Source organism: Leptonychotes weddellii, chromosome 4 (assembly GCF_054177405.1).
Source record: "Leptonychotes weddellii isolate Sample4059 chromosome 4, ASM5417740v2, whole genome shotgun sequence".
NCBI classification, from domain to species: domain Eukaryota; kingdom Metazoa; phylum Chordata; class Mammalia; order Carnivora; family Phocidae; genus Leptonychotes; species Leptonychotes weddellii.
The window spans coordinates 95064496-95087178 of NC_138372.1; the positions used below are offsets into that span (position 1 = coordinate 95064496).

At 51.0% G+C, this 22683-nt stretch overlaps 2 protein-coding genes across 8 annotated transcripts in view; one reads left to right on the plus strand and one right to left on the minus strand.

The window, feature by feature from the left end:
• SETDB1 (SET domain bifurcated histone lysine methyltransferase 1) overlaps positions 1-12208 on the plus strand; it is a 35702-nt gene extending 23494 nt beyond the window's left edge. For 3 of the 6 annotated variants that reach the window (XM_081815895.1, XM_081815894.1, XM_006728339.3), the window contains 11 exons: positions 135-293; positions 1174-1800; positions 2235-2351; positions 7195-7364; positions 7903-8531; positions 9602-9630; positions 9733-9865; positions 10093-10258; positions 10644-10855; positions 11117-11205; positions 11351-12208. In XM_081815895.1, the coding sequence (XP_081672021.1) occupies positions 135-293; positions 1174-1800; positions 2235-2351; positions 7195-7364; positions 7903-8531; positions 9602-9630; positions 9733-9865; positions 10093-10258; positions 10644-10855; positions 11117-11205; positions 11351-11468 (2449 nt within the window). In that variant the 3' untranslated portion in view covers positions 11469-12208. Of the gene's footprint in view, positions 1-134; positions 294-1173; positions 1801-2234; positions 2352-7194; positions 7365-7902; positions 8532-9601; positions 9631-9732; positions 9866-10092; positions 10259-10643; positions 10856-11116; positions 11206-11350 lie in introns of those variants that run through there. The other 3 variants (XM_081815896.1, XM_031040928.2, XM_081815897.1) reach the window with 2 other exon arrangements.
• CERS2 (ceramide synthase 2) lies at positions 12049-21126 on the minus strand. 2 transcript variants are annotated; one of them, XM_081815936.1, is made up of 11 exons: positions 20968-21126; positions 16034-16207; positions 15497-15614; positions 15194-15312; positions 14700-14757; positions 14544-14594; positions 14216-14308; positions 13893-14021; positions 13588-13694; positions 13303-13456; positions 12049-13120 (listed from the first exon to the last, which is right to left on the minus strand). In XM_081815936.1, the coding sequence occupies exons 2-11, from the start codon at positions 16204-16206 to the stop codon at positions 12980-12982; spliced, it is 1143 nt and encodes a 380-aa protein (XP_081672062.1). In that variant the 5' UTR covers position 16207; positions 20968-21126; the 3' UTR covers positions 12049-12979. The 2 variants fall into 2 exon arrangements, with proteins under 2 accessions (XP_081672062.1, XP_081672063.1); XM_081815937.1 differs by lacking the exon at positions 20968-21126 and adding an exon at positions 19932-20092.
• Between the last annotated feature and the right edge of the window lie 1557 nt (positions 21127-22683).

Consider the following 22683-nt stretch of genomic DNA (forward strand, 5'->3'; position numbering starts at 1 on the left):
CAGGGAGCCCGATGCGGGACTCGATCCAGGGACTCCAGGATCATGACCTGAGCCGAAGGCAGTCGCTTAACCAACTGAGCCACCCAGGCGCCCCATTTTCTGTATTCTTTACTGTATGATGTCTAATCTCTTAGCAGCTTGGAAAGTCAGCTTGCCCAATCTCGGAAGCAGGTAGCCAAAAAGAGCACATCCTTCCGGCCAGGTTCTGTGGGCTCTGGTCATTCCTCCCCTACATCTCCTGCACTCAGTGAAAATGTCCCTGCTGGGAAACCTGGAAGCAACCAGACATACAGGTGAGAGACTCCCAGACTCTCTGGGGAGGTGGCAGCGTGGACTAAATGGTCACTGTATGGGGGATGTTCCTTGGTTCCAACGTGCTTAGTTAAGGTTATGATGGTGAGGGGTTTGGACTTGAAAGCTTTTTTGTTTGTTTGTTTTTAAGATTTATTTATTTATTTGTGGTTTGGACTTGAAAGCTTTTTTTTTTTTAAAGATGTATTTATTTATTAGAGAGAGAGTGTACCCGTGTAAGTGTGGGGAGGGGCAGAGAGAATCTCAAGCAGACTCCGCACCGAGCAAGGAACCTGATGGAGGGCTCAACCTCAGGATCCTGAGACATGACCAGAGCTGAAATAGAGTCGGACATTTACCCAACCGAGCCACCCAGGTGCCCCGAAAAGAAAGCTTTAACTTGGCAAGTTTCCAACAAACAGGGTGTAAAAATAATTGAATTAGAAATTAGGTGCCTAGAACTATGGACTCACTAGAAGTTATTTGTTAAAACTTGTCATTGAACGTGGTGTCATGATTGGGACAATAGAAAGGGATTACTACTGCTGCTCTCATTGAATCACAGGAGTGAGTAAAGACGTCTGTAGGACACATAAAAGGGGAAAAAACATTGGTAGAAAACTGGACTGTATTTCTGTAATTCACAGGCAAAAAAAGTGTTAGGAAAAGTGATACTGTTGAGGTAGAGATGTTTTCAGTCAGTGAAGAGTAACCAGAGCCTTTCATTGTCCAGGCAAGGGAAAACATGACTTCTTTGTGTGCTCTGTAGCTTCCCGGGCACAGCTGTTTGAAAGGTCAGTGGGTTAGCCAGCTGCAAGGGGTCCTTCTACAGCAGAGAGGTCCTGTTGCCCTCTTACCTGATCTCTTGCATGTCTTTTGCAGGTCACCTTTAGGCTCCACAGCCTCTGCCCCAGCAGCACCCTCAGCACCTCCAGCGCCCCCCGCCTTCCACGGCATGCTGGAGAGGGCCCCAGCAGAGCCCTCCTACCGCGCCCCCATGGAGAAGCTCTTCTACTTACCTCATGTGTGCAGCTATACCTGTCTGTCCCGAGTCAGACCTATGAGAAGTGCTCAGTACCGGGGCAAGAATCCTCTGCTGGTCCCACTACTCTATGACTTCCGGCGGATGACGGCCCGCCGCCGAGTTAACCGCAAGATGGGCTTTCATGTTATCTATAAGACACCCTGTGGCCTCTGCCTTCGGACAATGCAGGAGATTGAACGCTATCTTTTTGAGACTGGTTGTGACTTCCTCTTCCTGGAGATGTTCTGTTTGGATCCATATGTTCTTGTGGACCGAAAGTTTCAGCCCTATAAACCTTTTTACTATATTTTGGACATCACTTATGGGAAGGAAGATGTTCCCTTATCCTGTGTCAATGAGATTGACACAACCCCTCCACCCCAGGTGGCCTACAGTAAGGAACGAATCCCGGGCAAGGGTGTTTTCATTAACACAGGCCCAGAATTTCTGGTCGGTTGTGACTGCAAGGATGGGTGCCGTGACAAGTGAGTTGGTAGGGTAATTGCTGGCCCTGCCTCCAACTTTGTTATCCTTGTCTTGTCTTTCCTTTGCCTTAAATCTCCTTTGTTTCCTATTTACGTCCCTCCTCGGCTGGAGTTCCTGCCATAAGGCCTCCATGAAAGCTATGAGAGAGGCTCGGGTCTGACCTGGCCCCCACTGCATGCCCCTGGGTGCTCGTGTCCTGTGTTTGTTTCTTCTGATCCTCCCCCTTTTCCTTTGTGCCCCTCCATCGTGCTTTCAGTTGCCACTTGGTTTCATTCTATCTTACTCTCACTCTGTCATGTTCTTACTGTCTCTTCCCTTCTCATTTACGTGTATGACAGAAAAGAATTTCACTGTCTTCTCCCTATCCTTTTATAGTACTTCCTGCCTCTAAAGAAAGTCTCACAGCTCTAGCCGTCATACCCTTCTTTTTCAGGTCCAAATGTGCCTGTCATCAGCTAACTATCCAGGCCACAGCCTGCACCCCTGGCGGCCAGATCAACCCTAACTCTGGCTACCAGTACAAGAGACTAGAAGAGTGTCTGCCCACAGGGTAAGTAGGGGAAAGTGAAGTACTTCGGAGATAGAGTTCTAAAAATTAGAACCAAAAATAGAGTAACTGAAACCAGGTGTTTTTTATCAATTAAATCTTATTTACTGAATTTCCAGCACATGTTTCTTCCTTGGGCTTTCATTTAAATGAAGACTTCTAATGATTGAATAGGATCTAGGAATTGCAGTTAAAGATGTTCTTAATTTCATAGTTGTATGTATATCCTAACAGACTGCGGTTACGCTGGCAAGGGAGATGTGTTCAGAGAGAAATATGCAGGGACCTGATTATATAGGACTTTGTAAATGAGAATAAAAATTAGAACCAAATCATGGTGTGATAGGAAACTGTTAGAGAATTTTAAGCAGGCAAATGATGCCATCTGCTTTTTGAAGGTTACCGTGGCTTCTTTGTGGAGACTAGGTCTTAGGGCAGCAAAAGTAAAACTGGGAAATCCACTTAGGAGATTAATTACGGGAATATAGGCGAGAGACGGTGGTTGCTGGGGCTTGGACTAGAGTGCACACAGCGAGTAGAGCTGAAAGAGGGTAGAGTTGGGATTCATTTGGAGGTAGAGCTACAGAACTTGATAGATTGACTGGAGTGGGAGGGAAGTGGCAGAATCAAGGACAAGTCCTCTAAACTATACTTCAGCGGGCGCCTGGGTGGCTCAGTTGGTTAAGCGACTGCCTTCGGCTCGGGTCATGATCCTGGAGTCCCTGGATCGAGTCCCACATCGGGCTCCCTGCTCGGCAGGGAGTCTGCTTCTCCCTCTGACCCTCCCCCCTCTCATGTGTTCTCTCTCATTCTCTCTCTCTCAAATAAATAAATAAAATCTTTAAAAAAAAAAATAAATAAACTATACTTCAGCAACAAAGTGGGTGTTGGTGCTTTTTACTGAGAAGAGTAGAGGAGTGGCAGGTCTCTGGGAAAAACTCAGCTTCTGCTCTGGCCATGTTATGTTTGAGGTGCCTCCTAGGCACTCCAAGGAGAAATATCAAGAAGGCAATAAGATTTCTGGAGAGAAGTATAAGGGCTGGACATAAAGAATTAGGAATCCTGAACACAGAGGGGAGAGGTGATATTTAAAGCCTGGATGAGTTCACCTAGAGAGAATATTGATAAAAGAAACGATAAGGGGGCCCAGGAATAAGCCCTGGGCTCTCCAACTAGAGACTGAGCAGAGGAGATGAAGCCAGCATGTAAGATTGAGAAGGGCAGGGAAAGGGGCAGACAATGAAAGAGGGGGATATAAAACTTGGTAAAATGGTTATATGTGAACATGGAAACTAAGAAACCTGGTGCTCAAGATACATAATTAGCAGAGAGAACAGAAGAGAGGAGAAAAACATCAGTGAAATCATTCAGAAATTTTCCCATAATTGAAGGGTCTGTTTCCAAATGGAGAATGCCCGTCATGTCCCAGCATAACGGATGAAAATAGATCCCTACTAAAAAACGTGATAATAAAATGTGATCATTGTGTCCACAGAACACTGAAGACAAAAAAAAAAAAAATCCTAAAAGCTTCTGGAGAAGAGAAATAGACCATAAAAATAAAGACTCAGAATCTATCTTCAGCCTTCTCAAAATAACATTGGAAGCTAGATGGAAATTAAGGATTCAGAATTCAAAGGGGAAATTATTTGTAACCTAGAGTTCTAAGCCCCAGGCTATGAGTTTTAAGTGTTAAAACTAAAGACGTTTTTTAGACATGAAATACCTCAAAATTGTCAATTAGTCCTCTTCCCAGAAAGTTAACTGGAGGGGCGCCTGGGTGGCTCAGTCAGTTAAGCATCTGCCTTTGGCTCAGTTCGTGATCCCAGGGTCCTGGGATCAAGCCCCGCCTCGGGCTCCCTGCTTGGCAGGGAGCCTGCTTCTCCCTCTCCCTGCTGCTCCGCCTCCTTGTGCTCTCTCTCCCTCTAATAAATAAGTAAAATCTTCTAAAAAAAGAGAGAAGGAAGGAAGAAAGAAAGAAGAAAAAAGAAAAAGTAAGTTAGTTAACTGGAATTGTTTGCCAGAATAAGGGGAAAAGTCAAGAGAGGGGAAGGCATACTGATCCAGGAAATAGAGGCTCCAACTCAAAAGAGGATTGAGGGGGCACGCACAGATGGTGGGGTGAAGGAGGCTTCCAGGCTGACAGCTGTGCACCAGACAGGACAGCCAGCGTGAGAGCAGCACACATCCGGCTGCAAGAGAAGCTCTAGGAGAATGGGCTTGGTAGAAAACCTGGTATGTCTGAGGATCTTTACAAGAGATGGAGGCTACCAGGGAAGTCAGAAGATGAATTTGTGCTGAATGCAAATTGAAAACTAAGCAAAGGAAAAGACAGTTACTAGCTTTAGCTGCATCCCTGTATCATTTATGTTTTAATTATAATAAAACTTGAGTCTTGTAACAATGTTTAGATTTGCTAATGCTGGGCAGTAGATGAGTGTTCTTTTTTCGTGTTTGAAATGTTTCATAGAAATATTTTCAAATAACCACAAATAATATGTTACCTCCCTGCCTAAAACTTTAATAGCTTCCCACTGCACTTTGGATTTCATTCTAACTCTTAATCTTGGGTCACAAGACACTGTACTGTCTGGCCCCTTTCTATCTCTCTCCCTCCAAAACTGTTCTAACCACACTGATATTCTTCAGTTACTGAATCCAGTTTGCCCAGTGTTTGCCAGCCTACCTCAGGGGCCTTTGTACATGCTGTGCCCTCTGCTTGGCATCCGTCCACTGTTCTTTGCATGGTTATCTTCTTTAACCTTGAGCTCTCAGCTTTAATCTCACCTCCTCAGAGAGAGCTTTCCTGGCCACCCAAAAACTAGGTCATTTTTACTCCCTTCATGCTCTCGTTTAGCACCCTGTTTGTGTTTTTTATAGCATCTGGGGCAACTTTCATTTATATGTTGCCTTGCTTTTTTTTTCATTAGCACATAAGCTCCATGGGGATGGGAACCTGTCTTGCTCAGCATGGTATATCACGGGCAGCTAACTGACCCAGTGCCTGGTACATAGTAACCACTCAAACAAATTTTGTTGAATGAATGAATGATACAGTATAGCTACTCTGAAAGTTTCATAGGGTGGTGATTAGACCTAAGTTCAAATTCTGACTTCATCCATTCTAAGCTGATCTTGTTTTATTAGCTGTAAATAGAAGAATTGAACACAAACAGCCGCCATCCCTACTGAGGTTTTAAGGGACCTAATGAAGTTGTTTCTTGATATGGTGCTAGTTACATGGTGTGTTCAGTTTGTGAAAATTCATTGAGCTGTAGACATGTATGTGTACTTCCCTCTGTGTATATTATGCTTTCATTGTTTTATTTTTGGGTAATCTCTACAGTCAGTGTAGGGCTCAAACTCATGACCTCTGCAATTGGGTCACATGCTCTACCCACTGAGCCAGCCGGGCACCCCACTTCCCAAGATTTTAAGGTTAAAAAAACGTCCTTATAGGGCTGCTCCGAGGATAAATAGAGAATGTATGTAAAGCCTATTAGCACAATGCCAAACACAAAGTATATGTTTATATGTTCAGTGAATAGAAGCTGCTTTTACCAACTTTGTCCAAAAGGATAGGACTAATGTCATCAACTCTCAAATCGTACGGTGTCATCTTTCCAACAGTAGATGGAGCAGAAACATTGATGCCTGGGGCGCCTGGGTGGCTCAGTTGGTTAAGCGACTGCCTTCGGCTCAGGTCATGATCCTGGAGTCCCTGGATCGAGTCCCGCATCAGGCTCCCTGCTTGGCGGGGAGTCTGCTTCTCCTTCTGACCCTAACCCCTCTCATGTGCTCTCTCTCAAATAAATAAAATCTTTAAAAATAAATAAATAAATAAAATTAAAAAAAAGAAAAATAAAAAAAAAAAGAAACATTGATGCCTGAAAAGATAACTGTTTTCTCAGTATAACTATTAGCTAGATCTCTCTAATTTTGATAGTTTATTTTTTAAATAATCTGTGCAGTTCCTTAAACTTGATAGAATATGAGCTCCCTGAGAGGAAAGATTATGACTTTTTCCATTATTGAGTTCCCAGTGTTTTACGTAGAACAGCTTTTGGTGGTTAGTAAATGTTCACAGAATAAAAGGATAAAAGTCAGCTATACCCAAACTTTTATTCCAATTCCTCCTCTTTAGTCTTTTTTTTAAAAGATTTTATTTATTTATTTGACAGAGTTACAGTGAGAGAGGGAACACAAGCAGGGGGAGTCTCTTTAGTCTCTTTCAGTATCTATTATATTGGCTTTTGCTTTTCTCACATATCTTTATTTTTATATATCTCTTTCTATAAAGTGATGTAGTCTGTCTACTATTTCAACGGCTCTTAATCTGTATTCACATCAGTTTGCTTCCTTTTCTCCAGGTGATGGCATTCTGGTATTCACTGTTCCTAACTAGTGCTATAAATTACCTGTATAAATCACTTTTCCCTCTTCTGAATTATTTCCTTGTGCTCTATTCCCAAATGAATCAAAGAGCATAGTTCCTAAATTCACTCACTTAGATCACTACCTACTAAATGATGAAACCTTAAGAATTGTAACAGTTCTGGGGCGCCTGGGTGGCTCAGTCATTAAGCGTCTGCCTTCGGCTCAGGTCATGATCCCAGGGTCCTGGGATCGAGCCCCGCATCGGGCTCCCTGCTCGGCGGGAAGCCTGCTTCTCCCTCTCCCACTCCCCCTGCTTGTGTTCCCTCTCTCGCTGTGTCTCTCTCTGTCAAATAAATAAAATCTTTTTAAAAAAATTAAAAAAAAAAAAAAAAGAATTGTAACAGTTCTATGGACTGAACGGATGCTCTGGTGATCATGTTATGATTGAGTTTATTGTCACTCCTCCCAGAGTTTACGAGTGTAACAAGCGCTGCAAATGTGACCCAAACATGTGCACAAACCGGTTGGTGCAGCATGGACTCCAGGTTCGGCTACAGCTATTCAAGACGCAGAACAAGGGCTGGGGTATCCGCTGCTTGGATGACATTGCCAAAGGCTCCTTTGTCTGTATTTATGCAGGTTGGTGATGAAACAAAAGAGTTGCCTCTGGGATTAGGACATGGTGGGGAATTGAATCGGAGAGGAGCTGAACAGAAGAATAAAACTTGGGAGTAAGAGGAGGCCAGGATTTTCTTCTGTAAAGAACAGGACAAGTGATGATGTGCCTGTCCGGGTGGACCAGGAAGGGACGAAGAGCTTTATAAGGACAAGAAGGAAAAGGGATGAAAGTGGACGTGAGGATTTTTCAGACAAGGGACATGGGAGCAGAGTCCAGTGTGTCGTTTTCTCCCACGTCTCTCCATCCCCAGGCTTTTAGCATAGCTGCGGACACTCTTTTGGTAAACCAAGAGGAAGATGGGATGGCAGAAAGGGCAAGATTTAAAACTAGAGGAAAGCTGCCTGTCTTCTCATAGTTAAGACACTGAGGAGACAAGGGAGAGCCCATAATGGAGGTGTTTTGACTGTGTGCTGGTGGGCTCGGTATTGCTGGAAGGACCCCTATACTTTCTAAAAGATCCTCATAACCATGGAAGGCCTTTAATTCTCTTCACTCCAGGCAAGATCCTGACAGATGACTTTGCGGACAAGGAGGGCCTGGAGATGGGTGATGAGTACTTTGCCAATCTGGACCATATCGAGAGCGTGGAGAACTTCAAGGAAGGCTATGAGAGTGATGCCCCCTGTTCCTCGGACAGCAGCGGGGTAGACTTGAAAGACCAGGAAGATGGCAACAGCGGTACAGAGGATCCCGAAGAGTCCAATGATGACAGCTCCGATGATAACTTCTGCAAGGATGAGGACTTCAGCACCAGCTCCGTGTGGCGCAGCTATGCCACCCGGCGGCAGACCCGGGGCCAGAAGGAGAACGGCCTGTCGGAGACAGCTTCCAAGGACTCCCGCCCCCCAGACCTCGGCCCCCCGCATATTCCTATCCCTCCAGCGATCCCTGTCGGTGGCTGCAATCCGCCTTCCTCTGAAGAGACACCCAAGAACAAGGTGGCCTCGTGGTTGAGCTGCAATAGTGTCAGCGAGGGTGGCTTTGCTGACTCTGACAGCCGGTCCTCCTTCAAGACTAGCGAAGGTGGGGAAGGCCGGGCTGGGGGAGGCAGAGGGGAGGCTGAGAAGGCCTCCACCTCAGGGCTGGGCTTCAAGGATGACGGAGACATCAAGCAGGCCAAGAAAGAGGTAAGTGGTGGCAGGAAACTCTGAGAGTGGCAGCTTCTGTGTAACTTTGGTGTAGTGACTTCATGTGGCTTACTCTCACTCTTCAGCATGTAGATTACGTGCGGATGGATATCTGTGGCAAACGGGTTATCTCCCCCTCCACCCAGCACATTCCTAGTGCTGAAAGGACCAAATTATCTTAAAATCAACCTAGGGAAGAAGTATCTGGTTCATTCGAAAGTAAAGGATATATAAGTAGTTTTTTTTTTTTAAAGATTTTATTTATTCATTTGACAGAGAGAGACACAGCGAGAGAGAGAACACAAGCAGGGGGAGTGGGAGAGGGAGAAGCAGGCTTCCTGCGGAGCAGGGAGCCTGATGTGGGGCTCGATCCCAGGACCCTGGGATCATGACCTGAGCCGAAGGCAGACGCTTAACGACTGAGCCACCCAGGCGCCTCAGTAGTTTTTTTTTTTTAAGTTAAGTGTTATTTCAAGTTATCTACAGCATTGATTTCAAATTATCTACAGCATTGCTGTCTTTTGTTATACTTAAAAACCAAGAATTGAGGGGCGCCTGGGGTGGCTCAGTTAGGCATCCGACTCTTGATTTCGGCTCAGGTCATAATCTCAGGGTCATGAGATGGAGCCCGGCATTGGGCTCAAGTCTACTTGAGATTCTCTCACTCTCTCCCTCTGCCCCCTCCCCCTGCTTGCACTCTCTATCTCGGTCTCTCTCTCTCTCTCAGATAAATAAATCCTTAAAAAAAAATTGATTGTAGATGTATTTTTATTGATGTTGAAACTTAGCACATTATGGGTGGTAAACTGTGTCCCTTGTCCTTCTAAGATTCTGCCCGTAGTGTTTGCCTTGAGCATTTTATGGCTGTCATTGGAAAGGCTGGAAACCCCCTCTCAGGTGATGTCCTCATGAGAACATGAGTGTTCTGTCAAGCTGCAGAGCAATCTCTAGATAGCGTACTTCTCACTAGCTGAGGTCTTTGGAGGTCATTTGAGATCAAGTCTATTTGTTGGATTTGTTACTCAGGACCATTGAAAACATTTTAACCTTTCACTTGCTCTCTCTTCCAGGACCCTGATGACCGAAACAAGACGTCAGTGTAAGAGCCTCTCTTTCTGACCTGTTTCCAGATCTGCCTTGTTTCAAACCTATAAAAGAAACCCATCATCTGACCCCCTCTCATCCCTTCTCCTCCCATTAGAGTTACTGAAAGCGCTCGAAATTATGGTTACAATCCTTCTCCCATGAAGCTTGAAGGACTTCGCCGCCCACCTAGTAAGACTAGTATGCATCAGAGCCGACGACTCATGGCCTCTGCTCAGTCTAATGCTGATGTAAGTGACATTCTTCCTCAAGCTGTACCTCACCTCATCAGGGCCTTAGTGATAATTCCCAATATATCCCTTGTTTCTTTGGCTTCCTGCCTCCTTTTCCTTCAGCCAGCATCTAATCTTTCTCTTGCTGTAGTCTTAGCTTCTTCCTGTCTAACTGTAGAAAGAGCAAGAACTTGAATGGGTCCTCTCCATTTACTCTTCTTTCTTCTCACCCTTCTGTTTCCCAGGATGTCCTAACATTGTCCAGCAGCACAGAAAGCGAGGGGGAAAGTGGGACCAGCCGGAAGCCCACCACTGGTCAGACTTCAGCCACAGCAGTGGATAGCGATGATATCCAGACCATCTCCTCTGGCTCTGAGGCAGATGACTTTGAGGACAAGAAGAACATGTCTGGTAGTCTGGAAGAATGTTGGGGGTAGTAGGAAGGGATGGTAGGACAGTTGGGATAGGGGCTTTTCTAAGGAAGCTAAAGAAGTGGGAAAACATTCAGATCTTAAGAGTTGACGCATGTCTGGGAGGATTCTCTGATTCCCAGCTCAGCTGTTAATGTTGTTCAACACATCCCCTTCCTCTCTCCTTTTCACTTCCCTACTCTCTTCCCTCAGCTCCTTTACCCAGCAGCTCTAATCCTGCTTGAAAAAACTGCCAATTAGGGTCTTTGCTTTCAGGGTCACAGCTCATCAGTATTCCTGCAGTGCAATGAGTGGGATGGAAATGGGGGTCGAAGGTCCAGTCGTGAGGTGGGATGGGGCCTAACCCTGTTCTCCTTCCTGTCCAGGTCCAACAAAACGCCAGGTGGCAGTAAAATCAACCCGAGGCTTTGCTCTTAAATCAACCCATGGGATTGCCATTAAATCAACCAACATGGCATCCGTGGAAAAGGGGGAGAGTGCACCTGTTCGCAAGAACACACGCCAGTTCTATGATGGGGAAGAGTCTTGCTATATCATTGATGCCAAGCTCGAAGGCAACCTGGGCCGCTACCTCAATGTGAGACCCCTCTCTCTCCCTTCTAGATGCTGGATTATCCCACTGTTCTCAAATGTCTGGTTCTTTTTAACACAACTATATACACCTACCTTTACTTGTTAGAAATTCTCGATCTTTAGGATCTTAAAGAGGTAGCTTTCTTTCAGAACTTCCCTGCTATGATGGGGAGGATCAAATGGCATTTTTTTGTCCAACTCACGCTCACCCCACAAAGCTGGGTGGTTTTCTCGGTTCTTATGGGTCCTGTCCTTAAACCCACAGCATAGCTGCAGCCCCAACTTGTTTGTCCAGAATGTCTTCGTGGACACTCACGATCTTCGCTTCCCCTGGGTGGCCTTCTTTGCCAGCAAGTAAGAAGGGGTCAGGGAGGGGGTTGGTTGGGTAAGAGCCGCAGCCCAGGGTTGAGGAGGGGCAGCCCCCCACCTGGTGCTCCAACTCCGCTCGCACGTGGTGACGTGCTTCCTTCGCCGCCCCCTCCCCTGTCTTCCTGCCCAGGAGGATCCGGGCTGGCACAGAGCTCACGTGGGACTACAACTACGAGGTGGGCAGTGTGGAAGGCAAGGAACTGCTCTGCTGCTGCGGGGCCATCGAGTGCAGAGGGCGTCTTCTTTAGTGGACAGCCTTCTTCTCAACTTTCCGAACCCTTCCCGAACCGTCCTTTCCTCAGGAACTGGGTCTTCCTGACTGTTCAACTCTGATCCCCACGTCTCCCGTCTAGCTCTTCCCCCAGCTCCTGGTAGATAGAAATGGGAGCTCTGGATCAGGAGATCCCTTCCAATGTGGTGCTAGCAGGCAAGGTCCCTCCTCCACCTCCTGAAGCGCCGGGGGTAGGGGGAGGTCACCACGCCGACCTGGACCTGATCTCCCTCAGTCCTCCTGTTACTCCTCCCTCCCAGCCTATGTTTGTTCAAGTGTTCATGCTTCTGACAGACTTCATTCCTGGAATGAGGGCTGTGTATTCACTATCCTTGATTTGTATGGTTTCTTGAATGTCTTTTAACAAGATGTTAAGACGAAGATTGTGATTTGATTTATCTTCCTCAGCCCCCATTCTCCCAGTTCTGGATCTTTCGGTGACAGAGCTATTTCCACCCCCAGTCCTTCCCAAGGGGCAGCTGTCATTAATCTCATATCTACTTTTGCTTTTTGTTATTTGCCATGTAAAATTTTAAAAAGGAAACGTTACATAACCATGAGGAAGACTACCTTAGTTTATTTAGTTGATCTCCCTTCTCAGTTCCTACTAGTCTCAGACACTTATTACCATGTTTTACTTAATCTTTAATATATTTTAATTAAAAAAAAAAACCATTAACAGTACATTTTGGTCTGAAGTGGTCCCTCTGCTGAAATGCCAGGTGCTAGCTGTAATTCTGGCTTTAAAACCAAAACACCAAATGTTTAATAAATAAAAATAAGAACTAATTGCCATTCTATTCCAAACCAGCTAGCCTAGGGGATGAGGCCAGAGGAAGGAGGCAGTAAGATCTTAGACCTGTGATGACAGAGAGCTGGCAGAGAAATAACACGTAGACCATCCAAGCAGTCCCAGTATGGGCCCCCAACACACACACTTTTTTGGCAGAGGTAGGGTAAGGGTCTTATGTACCCTCCTACACTCAATTCATTTGTGTCTCAGGAGGGAAAAAAAGCTCAGCTTTGGTTTCTGGCCCAAGTTAGGGAACCTAGAAAGGTGAGCCTTGGTCCATCTTTGGCAGAATGAGGCCCACAGATGGGACAGTAAGGCACGACCCTGGCTCTGGAGGTCAGGGAGTCTAAAGCAAACATCTAGGGCCAAATTCTGAAGAATAAGGAATGTGAGTTGTAATTGCCACCCCCAGAGCTGAGGCAGGGCCTCAAAAGCAATAGAAAGGACAACCTAGAAAACAGAGAGGAAAATAAGTCCATCCCCCCCTCTGGCAAAGGATACACCAACGTCCCCTCTACCTGGGGATAGGCTGGTTAGTTTGGTTAAAGGCAACTGGGTGACAAGCAGGGGGTTGGGACACAGGAACTCTCTCCTTGCTTTCTGCTTTCTCCCCAGGGCTTAAAGTGGTCCTCTGGGGAGGCCAGCCTAGTTCCTTGGCTTTACGCATTAATCTGAGGGGCAGCAGGGACAATGGTTCAGTCATTCTTATGATGGTTGTTCCTGAGGACGGGGTGGCCGTTGGCTAGGGGTCGGCTCTTTGCCCCTCCCCCAGCTACAGCCTCCTCCCCCTCTGAGCTCTCCGTTTCTTCCCGGTCGCTGCGTTCATCTTCTACCAGCTGTGGAGAGGGAAAAGAAGGGTTACATGCTGTCCTCAAACGCTTACGGAATGCCTCTCTCAGCAGGCTTGTCCTGCTGCACCCAGGGCGCCACAGTAGTGCTTGGCAGGATGCTTGCCGACGGGGCGGGGAGGTTGGGCTGTTTCTGGAGTTGAGGGTAGTAGGGCCTACAGATCATTCACCTTTCCAGTTATGAACTTGTGGGCCATGCGCAGAATGAGGTAGGCCCAGAAGATATGCAGCAGCTGTAGCACTCCCATCATGGAATTGAAGAAGTAGTAGCCGAAGAAGGCAGGATAGAGCTCCAGTGGGTAGACCACAGTGCAGTGCAAGATCCTGCAACGGGAAAGGACAGACGGGATTGTAAACACACGAAGGTGGTGGTTGGGGTAAGGACAGATAAATGAGGCGGAGAGAGGCAAGACTCCTGATTCCTTGAGGACAGGAGTATAGTCTGGCTTACTCACCAGAAGGGCAGGATGACCAGTCGGGTGATGATGAAGACAATGGCGAAGACGATGAAGATGTTGTTGCAGGTGTTTTTCCATCCCGCATAGTTAAACATCTTGGCTGACTGCACAGATGGCCCCCGTCCATCATCACAGGCTCCTGACTCTCCCACATACATTCATATATACGCTGGCTCTGTGCCCCCACCTCCTTGGTCCCAGGAATGTCAACCCCCACCACCACCACCCCCCAAAATAGGAGAGGGACAGGAGAACCTGCACCGGAGTCTCTAGGTTTGAAGAAATGCCCGGGGAAGCCTGACCTCTAGCAAGTAGTCGGAAGAGTCATGCAGAGCCATGATCAGCGTCCCTGCTCGGATGTAATTGGCAAACCAGGAGAAGCTGATGAGGATGATGGTAGCCACGTGGTGGATGATCTGTTCCTTGAAATCCTGCAGAAAAGATGCAGACTCCAGGGGACTTTTTCCTGTTCCCCAGCCCCCACTCTAATCCTACTTCCTCCCCCTTCCACTTAGTTCCCCTTAACCCACAGCTCCATCCAAATACTCAGAAATCAAAGGGGAAGGCTCTCCGTCCAGGGCTTTGTTTCGGCTTCTAGGCTTAATGGCACAGCTCCCTGACCCACCTTTCGCTTGACATCAGAGGCAATGCTGAAGAGCAGGGACCAGTAGAAAGAAAGTTCAATCATGTAGTACCAATACTGGGAAGGGATGGTACTCTGGGTGGAAGAAAGGAGAGAAAGGGAAAGGTAAGGTACCTCGAACAACAGGACCCAAAGGTCTCACTGTCCAACCCAGCCCTTCTACCCCGGGGTTGTTTAGCACCATGACTCCAGTGCCTTCTGCCACATGTTCCAGAGACCATCTCTTCATAAGGGTGTACATGTCCTGGTCCTGCCCTACCTTGATCCTCTTAAATCACCCCAGATAAGGAGTCAGGACCCCATCTCATACCTGTATGGGATATCCCTCCCAAACCTTCTTCATGTCATAGAACCAGGGTTTCTGTAGAGAGACGGTGAGAGGTTAAGAGAGGAGAGACCCACGTTCTATGGCCTCACACCACCTTGACAGAGAACCTACTCCCAACTCCCAGGAACCCCCACTCACGTCCACAATGACGGCCATGCCAGCAATGAAAGCGATCAGGTAAAAGGTGAATCTCCAGCTGGAAGAGGAAGCGGAAAGGGCGAGGAGAGTGGCTGGGAGAGGGGCACAGCCCTCCAACCATTGCCAAGTACCCCCAGATATCTTCCCTCTCAATATCATTAATCGGGGTGCCTGGGTGGCTCAGTCGGTTAAGTGTCTGCCTTCGGCTCAGTTCATGATCCCAGGGTGCTGGGATCGAGCCCCGCATCGGGCTCCCTGCTCCGCGGGAAGCCTGCTTCTCCCTCTCCCACTCCCGCTGCTTGTGTTCCTGCTCTCACTATCTCTCTCTCTGTCAAATAAATAAAATCTAAAAAAAAAAAATATATCATTAATAACCAAATTCACCTCCTCACCTAGGCACAACCTCTCCCTGCATATAGCCATGGCCCACCCCTCCCAGCAAGACATCAGACCTTCCTCTGCCACACAGCTCCTCTGGCCCCAACCTCCCCTACCTGGCTTCTCGGAACTTCTTGAGGAGACTGGGCCGGTCCTGGTTTCGGCGGCGGCGGAACCAGCGCTCCACCTGGCGGCCAGAGAGCCCACTCTGCCGCAACAAGAGCTCTACCTCTGCCTGGGTGTGGTGAAGAAGCCCGTTACGTTCAGCGCCCCCATCCTCCCCGCCACCACCTCCCGGCAAGAACCTAGGTCAGCACCACACTGCCCTCTCATCTCTTCACCCACCAGGGCTGGCCTTGCAACCTGCGCCCTCCCCAGGGCGCACTCAGTGATCCCAGAGCAGGGCCTGCGGCGCACACCTGTTTGGGCTGCTTGCCACTGGTCAGGTAGAAATGCTCCAAGGTGGGGTTGGGTGGTGCCCGCAGCCGAGTTTTCTCCTTTACATTCAGAAGGGCGGCCAGTGGTGTAGCCACATAACTGAGGAAGGGACAGGAGTGAGAAGGGTCTGTCTCTTTAAAGCACCTCCGTCTCTTGGTAGCCCCTAGCTGGCAGGGGAAAGAACTGCAAGCTCAGGCAACTTTATCCTGGGCCTCAGTTTCCCGGCAACCCCCTCTATGGCCTCCTTGGGCTGCCCAAAGCTGACAAAGCTGCCTGTGTTCACTAGTGACCAGGCGGGGTGGAGAGGGAGAACAAATGACCATTGAAGGAAAGGGCCTGGGGGTGCTGAGCCCTCAGGAAGACAAAGCTGCGTTCAGTGGGGGGGCACATAGTAGGCAGGGATCTGGGTGGCCAGAAGAGCAGGGTCCGGGACCAATTAAACAGCAAGAGACAAACTTAAGTGCAAGAAACTGTGGCTGGCGGCCAGGGAAGGCATGGGGGAAGGTTGGTATGCTCACAGCTCAAAGAAGTATCGAACGATGAGGAAGAGCAAGGCCAGGGGTAGTGTGATGTAGAGGTCTGAGGCTTTGGCATATACACGTCCATCCCGGTCTTCTAGATCAGCCCAAGTTAAGTTCACAGGCAGCCACAGCCGTTCCCACCAGAAGTAGTCATACAAGGTCTGGAGCATCCTGAGTGAGGAGGGGGGAAGGCAGAGGGGATCACAGGGGGCAGCTATGGGGGAAGAGAAAGATGAAAGTTTCCGTGGTATAACAAAGGAGCAGGGGACAGAGACGCAAGCCCTGGAGTCTGGTCCTGGCCACATGGCCTTGGACAAACCAGTTTCCTTGTCTGTAATATGGTGGCTTTCCAGTTCTAACATTCACCATTTACCACAACTGAAGATGCTGATGACCCCCAGGAGTCCCAGTTCTCTAGAACTAAGAATCTTGGGGTCTCCCCGTCATTTTGCTACCCCCGCATGGAGGACAGGCAGGATCTGGCCCTAGGAGTTATAACCAACAATCTGAGTAAAGTGGGAGGCACCTTCTCTTGCCCCCACCCCCACTCTCCAGCTAGCCCCTCCATCCCTCAAGCCAACCCACAGCTGGAGGCTTCTGTGCCAAGGAAGCCCAAAAACAGATTGCAGGGCTTAGGCAAACCCTACCTCCTCCTTCCCTACAACCCATCTGGACAGCAGGTCCCTAGGGAAAATTAAGAGGCCAGAGTAAAGCAAAATTATGTCCCTAAAGGATGGCGAGCTCCAGGACAATCAGTAAACATCAAACTATTCCACAGGAGATTAACACCCCATGCCGAGCCATCCAATCCCTGCACATAAGGCAGAAGAACTATCTGAAGCGTCTTTTCAGAAACAAAGTGAAGGCAAGGCTGCAAAGAATTTGGGATTGGGGGCCAGACAATGGAGACAGAAGACCCAAGGCATCTGGTGGAACTAGGAGCTATTTCTTAAGGCTCATCCAGAAAATAGTAACTAGTCTGCAGGGGAACACCCATCACAAAGACTCTCAGCTCAGGGAAAAACTGTTGCTTCCCCATCCCCCCACCCCGCCTCCCCCTTTCCTTCCACAGGGAGGTAGTGACCAACCACCGGCCACTTGGATACTGGAATGAGGGAGGGTACAGACCTCCTGAGAGGTGTCCTCTAGAGCCCTCGGGAGCTGAGAGCACAGCAGCAAGATGGTCCCACGGAGTCAGTGATGCCAGGACCAACAGAATGCCTGGCAGTCCTGGGACTCGGCAGTGAAGACCAGCGGGACAACAAGGGCAGAAGTTTCTGGGCCCCCAGCCCTCATCCTGTCAGGAGGGCGGGGGGGGTGGGTGCTGGTATTCAGGCTGACTTAGAACTAAAAGCTGACGCAGAAGGAAGGTGGTCTCCTCCCTCCCGGAGGGAAGAGAGTGGGAGACTGTTGTCCACCGCGCACCACAGAGCGCGGTGCCCCTGGCTGAAGGCTGATCAGATCTGGGCCGAGCGGGGCTGGTGCTCCGCCGGCTCTTCCCCCGGCTCCGCCCACACCCACCACACAAGCACTTGCGAAATCCCTCTCAGAAATCCCTCTCGGCCTGTCACGGGTCAGTATTCCAGCTCGAGGACTTTACCCTCTTGTCCCCACTGCTGGTCACTGCTCTCAGATGAAGTCAGGGGTCAGCACTGACAATCAAGGAGCTTCAGCTCCACCTTCGCCCAGGAACACTTCATACACACTCATACACACACACACACACACACACACTCTCCAGGCCTCAGCTCCCGAGGGCAGTGCCCCTTCCCCTCTACCTTAGCCAGAATAAATATTTAATTAGTTAAAGAGATGGAAGCCTTTGGAACTGAACAAAATTAAACATAATTCTCCACAGTGGAACTTCTCCCACACAACCATGTGCAAACACACTTTTTTCACAGAGAAAATTGAGTAGAGAAGGAAAAGGCAGAATACCTAGATGTGCTAGCATGCCTCTGGATCCTCCTTCCCACCTTTTTAGCTTAGCTAGATTGGAGGTGGGGGGAAATGACTGACACATCCCCTGACTTCCATGTCTCTTAGAGCCCACCTTGTCCTCCACTGAGATCTAAAGCCAAAAGTACAGACAGGCCTGGGTATCGGGCCCCATCCCCACCCTGGTCAGTGGAAACTGGCAGGAAGTTTCTCTGTCAGGGACATTTGGAGGATTAAAGATTCAGAGGGCTGGCTGGGGTCCCAGAGGGTGTGAGTGGGGCCCCTCTCCCTGACTCCTGGGGCCCAGGATTGTCTTCTGCCAGTCTATACCTACAAAGAAGGTGAGGAGCTGGAGAAGTAAGCAGAAAAAAGGCCAGAGAGTGGTCAAGGGCAAGCACCAGGATAGTGCAATTATCTCAACCCCAAGACAAGATGACACCTATCCCCTTCCCATCCCAAGCAGGGAGAGCCAGAGAACGTGGTGAAATGCAGATTAATGGGGGCTCTCTCACACCTGGGTAGCAGGCTTTCTGTGACCACAGCCTTCCCTTGCTGCCCAGTACTTCCATTAGCAGAGTAAAGCTACCCCGTCCCTGCCCCCTCCCCACCCCCAGAGCCTAGCCCAGCAGGGAGAGGCACCAGATTCAGCAGGGTCAGGGCTTCTGACTCAACATGGGGGGCAGGGTGGGGAGGACAACAGGGGCTCCCAGCAGCCTCGCTTACACACCCGCTCAGAACCAACAGGTCTGCTCCGAGGCAGGGATGCTAGCTTCTTGGCACCAGAGCGCCAAGCCAAGCATGGGATCCCATAAACAAGAGGCTGGGGCAAGAAGACAGGGACGTGGACTCGGTATAGGGAGACAACCCTGCTCTTCTGGCCAGTTGGCCCTCAGGGTAGATATTTGATTGTCTGAGGGAGAAATCACACCTACAGATATTCTCCCACTCACAGAATTTACTCACCGCACACATGAAGAGACAACAGAGTGTGTGTGTCTGTCTGTCCCTCTCACACAGACACACCTGCCTCAGAGACACAGACGCCACTCTGAGGGGCTGGCAGAGCAGGGATTTCACGGGCACTGGATTACCAGGAACTTGAAGAGGGCTCTGCCCAGCCCCCAGCCCTTGCCCCATCTCTGACTGACCCCTCCCAAACCCTCAGAGATGGATGTAAAGGGGGCGGAGGGGCCCCATGGGGGCCTGTAAACCCAGAATGCTGAGAGGGCAGAGGTTTGAGTCCATGAGGCAGGGATCTCAAAGACTCAATGTGAAAACAGTCCCGCTGGCTCTCAGAGCTTGAAGAAATAATTGAGCAAAATAGGATCAGCAGAGGAGGAGAGACTGACAAACACAGGGTCCCACAGGCTCCCAGCTGCCACTGAAGCCTGAGGGACTACAAAAAAAGTGGGAGGATTCGAGTAAGTCTTGTTGAAAACTTTCTTTTAGCAACAGCGTGTTAGGAACTCGAAGGCTGCAGCATGGATGAAGCCAACAGGAGGTGTGTCATTGCTCCAGAAGGCAGGGTAGGTCCCCAAATTTAGCTTGTCTGGGCCGCCCCACTAGAGGCCCCAACACACCCAAATACTGCATGTGACTAGAGCCTCCAGGGGCAGGGGGAGGCCGGCAGGTTAAAGAGGCGCGGGGGGGGGGGGGGGCGGGCGGGCGCAGCGCTGACGAGCACAGTAAAGGACCCGCAGGGTGCCAGGCTCCTGGCCAGTGACAGGGGAGAGAGGAGGCCCTGCCTCCAGGGGGAAAGCTGGCCAGAGGCCCCAGTGAAGGGACTGGGCCTTGGGGTACCAAGGGAGACAAGGAACTCTCTCTCTTTGGAACAGAGAATCTGTGCAGGTCACTTTATGATTCCGGCCAGGCCCAGAGGGACAAGGCTGCAGACAAGTCCTTATCCCTAGGAGCCCATCACAAGTGCAGTCAGCCACCCACATTTGGCCCCCGTCACCTGGACTTTGGTACGGGGCAGCAACCCCCTCCAACACAGATGTGGGAGGGATTGCCTGCTGGAGGCCTTCCCAGGTTCGCGTCTCTGTGAAGAGGGGCTCACTCCGTTCCTCAGGATCCTCAAAAGCCCCCTGAGTACTGGGTCTAGCAACTCAGGGAATCAAGCCCAGGTTTTGATGCCAGGAGCCTGGCTTGGGGAGAGAGAGAAACCCCCAAGCTGAGGCCAAATATTAGCGCCACACACCTGCAATTAACCTACTTGCCAGAGAGCCTCCAGGCCGGTAATTAACAAGCCGTGGCCCCGAAAACCAGTTTCACCAGCAGCTTCCCCCTCCCCAGCCCAGCCACACACACCCCATAACGGTATAGGAGCCTTAGCCTTGGGGGGCCGGGGCAGACACTCAGAGCCACTCCTTCCTGTTTCCCGTTAAGCACATGGACGCTCTGACCCCGCTCCCGCAGCGGGCACTGGGGGCCGGTGCGAACAAAAAGCAGCAGGACCCTCTCCGCCCTTCCACTCCAGCCACTGGACCGGTGCAGGCCAGGAGCGACGCCGCGGGCCCGCTGCAGGCTGGGGCTCTCGCGCAAATGGTCACCAAGCTCTTCTCCCCAACAAAGGGGGCGCCTGTGGCTCGGGCCCTCCCTCCCAGCCCCTACCTGTTGCCAGGAGGGCTTGCCTCTCCCGGCTCGGGGCGGCGCGCCCCACCACGCCGAGGCGCCCGGCCAGCCTGCCCTCGGGCGGCGCTGGGGACCCGGCCGCTCCCGCGAGGCGCTCCGGCCCGCCCTCCCCCAGGCCCGCCGCCATGAGCGCGCCGGGCACAGGCCCCCGAGCCCGCGGCTGCCGCCCCCCGCCCGACCGCCCAGAGCCCGTGCCCTGGGCCCTCTGTCCTTGTCGCCCCCTGCTGCCTCCGCAGCGGGGGCCCTCTCGGCGGAGCCGCGGCGGAGCGGCCCCCACTTCTCCCAACTTTTCCGCGGCCGCTCCCCGCCCCACCCCTGCGCGCAGCGCCCGCGGCTCCCAAGCTGGGGTCCCGACTCACTCGGCGGCCGCGGCGTCGCGGAGCTGGCCCGGCCGGGAGCCGCTGCTCCGTCTCTCCTGGCGTCCGCGCTCCGGCGCCCCCCCTCTCCGGACTGGCTCGGCTCGCTCCTCTCCTCCCCCTTCCGCCCGCCCGCCCGCCCGCTCCCTCCCTCCTTCCTCCTCCGCCCGCCGAGCCCAGCCGAGCCGCGTCCGAGCCCAGCCCGGGAGAGCAAGGCCGCGAGCGGCCCAGGAACCGGGAAACTGGGCGTGGGCCTGCGGCCCGGCGACGGCAGGACAGAGGAGGGAGGACAGCGGGGCCCAGGCCTGTGCGCGGGGCGGCCTCGCCCAGCCCCCGCTCGCTGCCGCCGCCCCTTTCCCGGCCCTGGGACCCGCGCCCTCGCGGGCCAGCCCCGCGGCCGCGCCCACTGTAATCTCAGCACCGGGAGAACCCCCCGAGGAGGGAAGGCTGTGTGCGGGCCCGGCGGCCACTCCGGGCTCTCCGTGGCCCTCGGGGACAGACCCGCGAGATGCCCGGGGATCCCGGGCCAGCAGCGGCAGAGCGCCTGCCCCACCCGCCCGCCCCCAACTGCGGTTGGCGACTTCAGCCCTGCTGCGGCCCCCGGTTCCCCCGGCCCGACCGATTGCCACACTTCCCAGCTCTATACCCACTGAGCGGCGGAGGGAGGAGAGCGCCCCGGCTTCGGGCGAGCGAAGCCTGGGGGAGTCCCTTCCGAGTGCGGTGCGGCCAGGCCGAGCGCCTCTCCGGGCCGGCCCAGGCAGCGGACCCTCGTGATTCCATTGCCCTTCCCTGCGCAGAGCCTGCGGCCCCTGCGAGATCCCCCACTGCATCCCCGCCACAAAACCCACGTTTCCACTCGGGTGTTGTAAAACCTACCCCCGGTGGCACACATACCCCGCTGTAGTAGATACTCTGAAAGAGCCAACCCCCAACTTTTGTTTTGTAGAATGTATTTGAGTGCCATCTACACTTTTTCCCTCTTCTAACTCATATTTCTAAGATGCCTTTCCCTTAGTCTGGTAAAATTGACGTTTCGGGAAGATGCGACATGTTTATCCTAGAAAACTGACCTCGACTCCTAGCATGGACAGAATGTGGCTAGGATGTGTTTGAAGGTTTGTTTAGAAAGAGAGCTAGAGCTTACTCCACGTAGAGGTAAGTTCGTTTTTTACCTCGATGAAACGGTGTTTTTGACTTGTCACGGTTAGAACCTCTGACAGTAGCTTCTTTCATGGTTTATCTAGTCAAGTTCAGGTGTTTTGATAGCTCTCTTAGGAAGGAGAGTGACCTCCCCACCTATTCCAGTTGAGAGCTTGGCCCTCACCTAAGGCTCTTTCCGGAGAGGTAGAGAAGCAGAAGCCGACTGATTTTCAAGCTATTTGTTCATTTGCTCTCTGCCGCAGGACCCTCAGCCCATTCATTCCTACCAGTGGAGAAATGAGAATTATTGGCCCAACCCCTGGCCCATCTCCCCCCAGACCAGCCCCCAGGGGACTCTTCTGCCTCTTTTAGACTGACCTGCCTGATTTTACAGTTCCCAACAAGCCCTCCAGCCCTGTTTTACTTTGCCCCGGGCTGAATTCCTCCCTGATTAGCACTGCTTACATCTTTTTACCTCTCTGTAACCCTCTCCCTCTGCCTTCCAATCCAAAGTTCCCTCTACCTTTCTTGAGAGTTCTCCCCAGACTCCTCTCTGCTACATACCCACACACCCTTTTC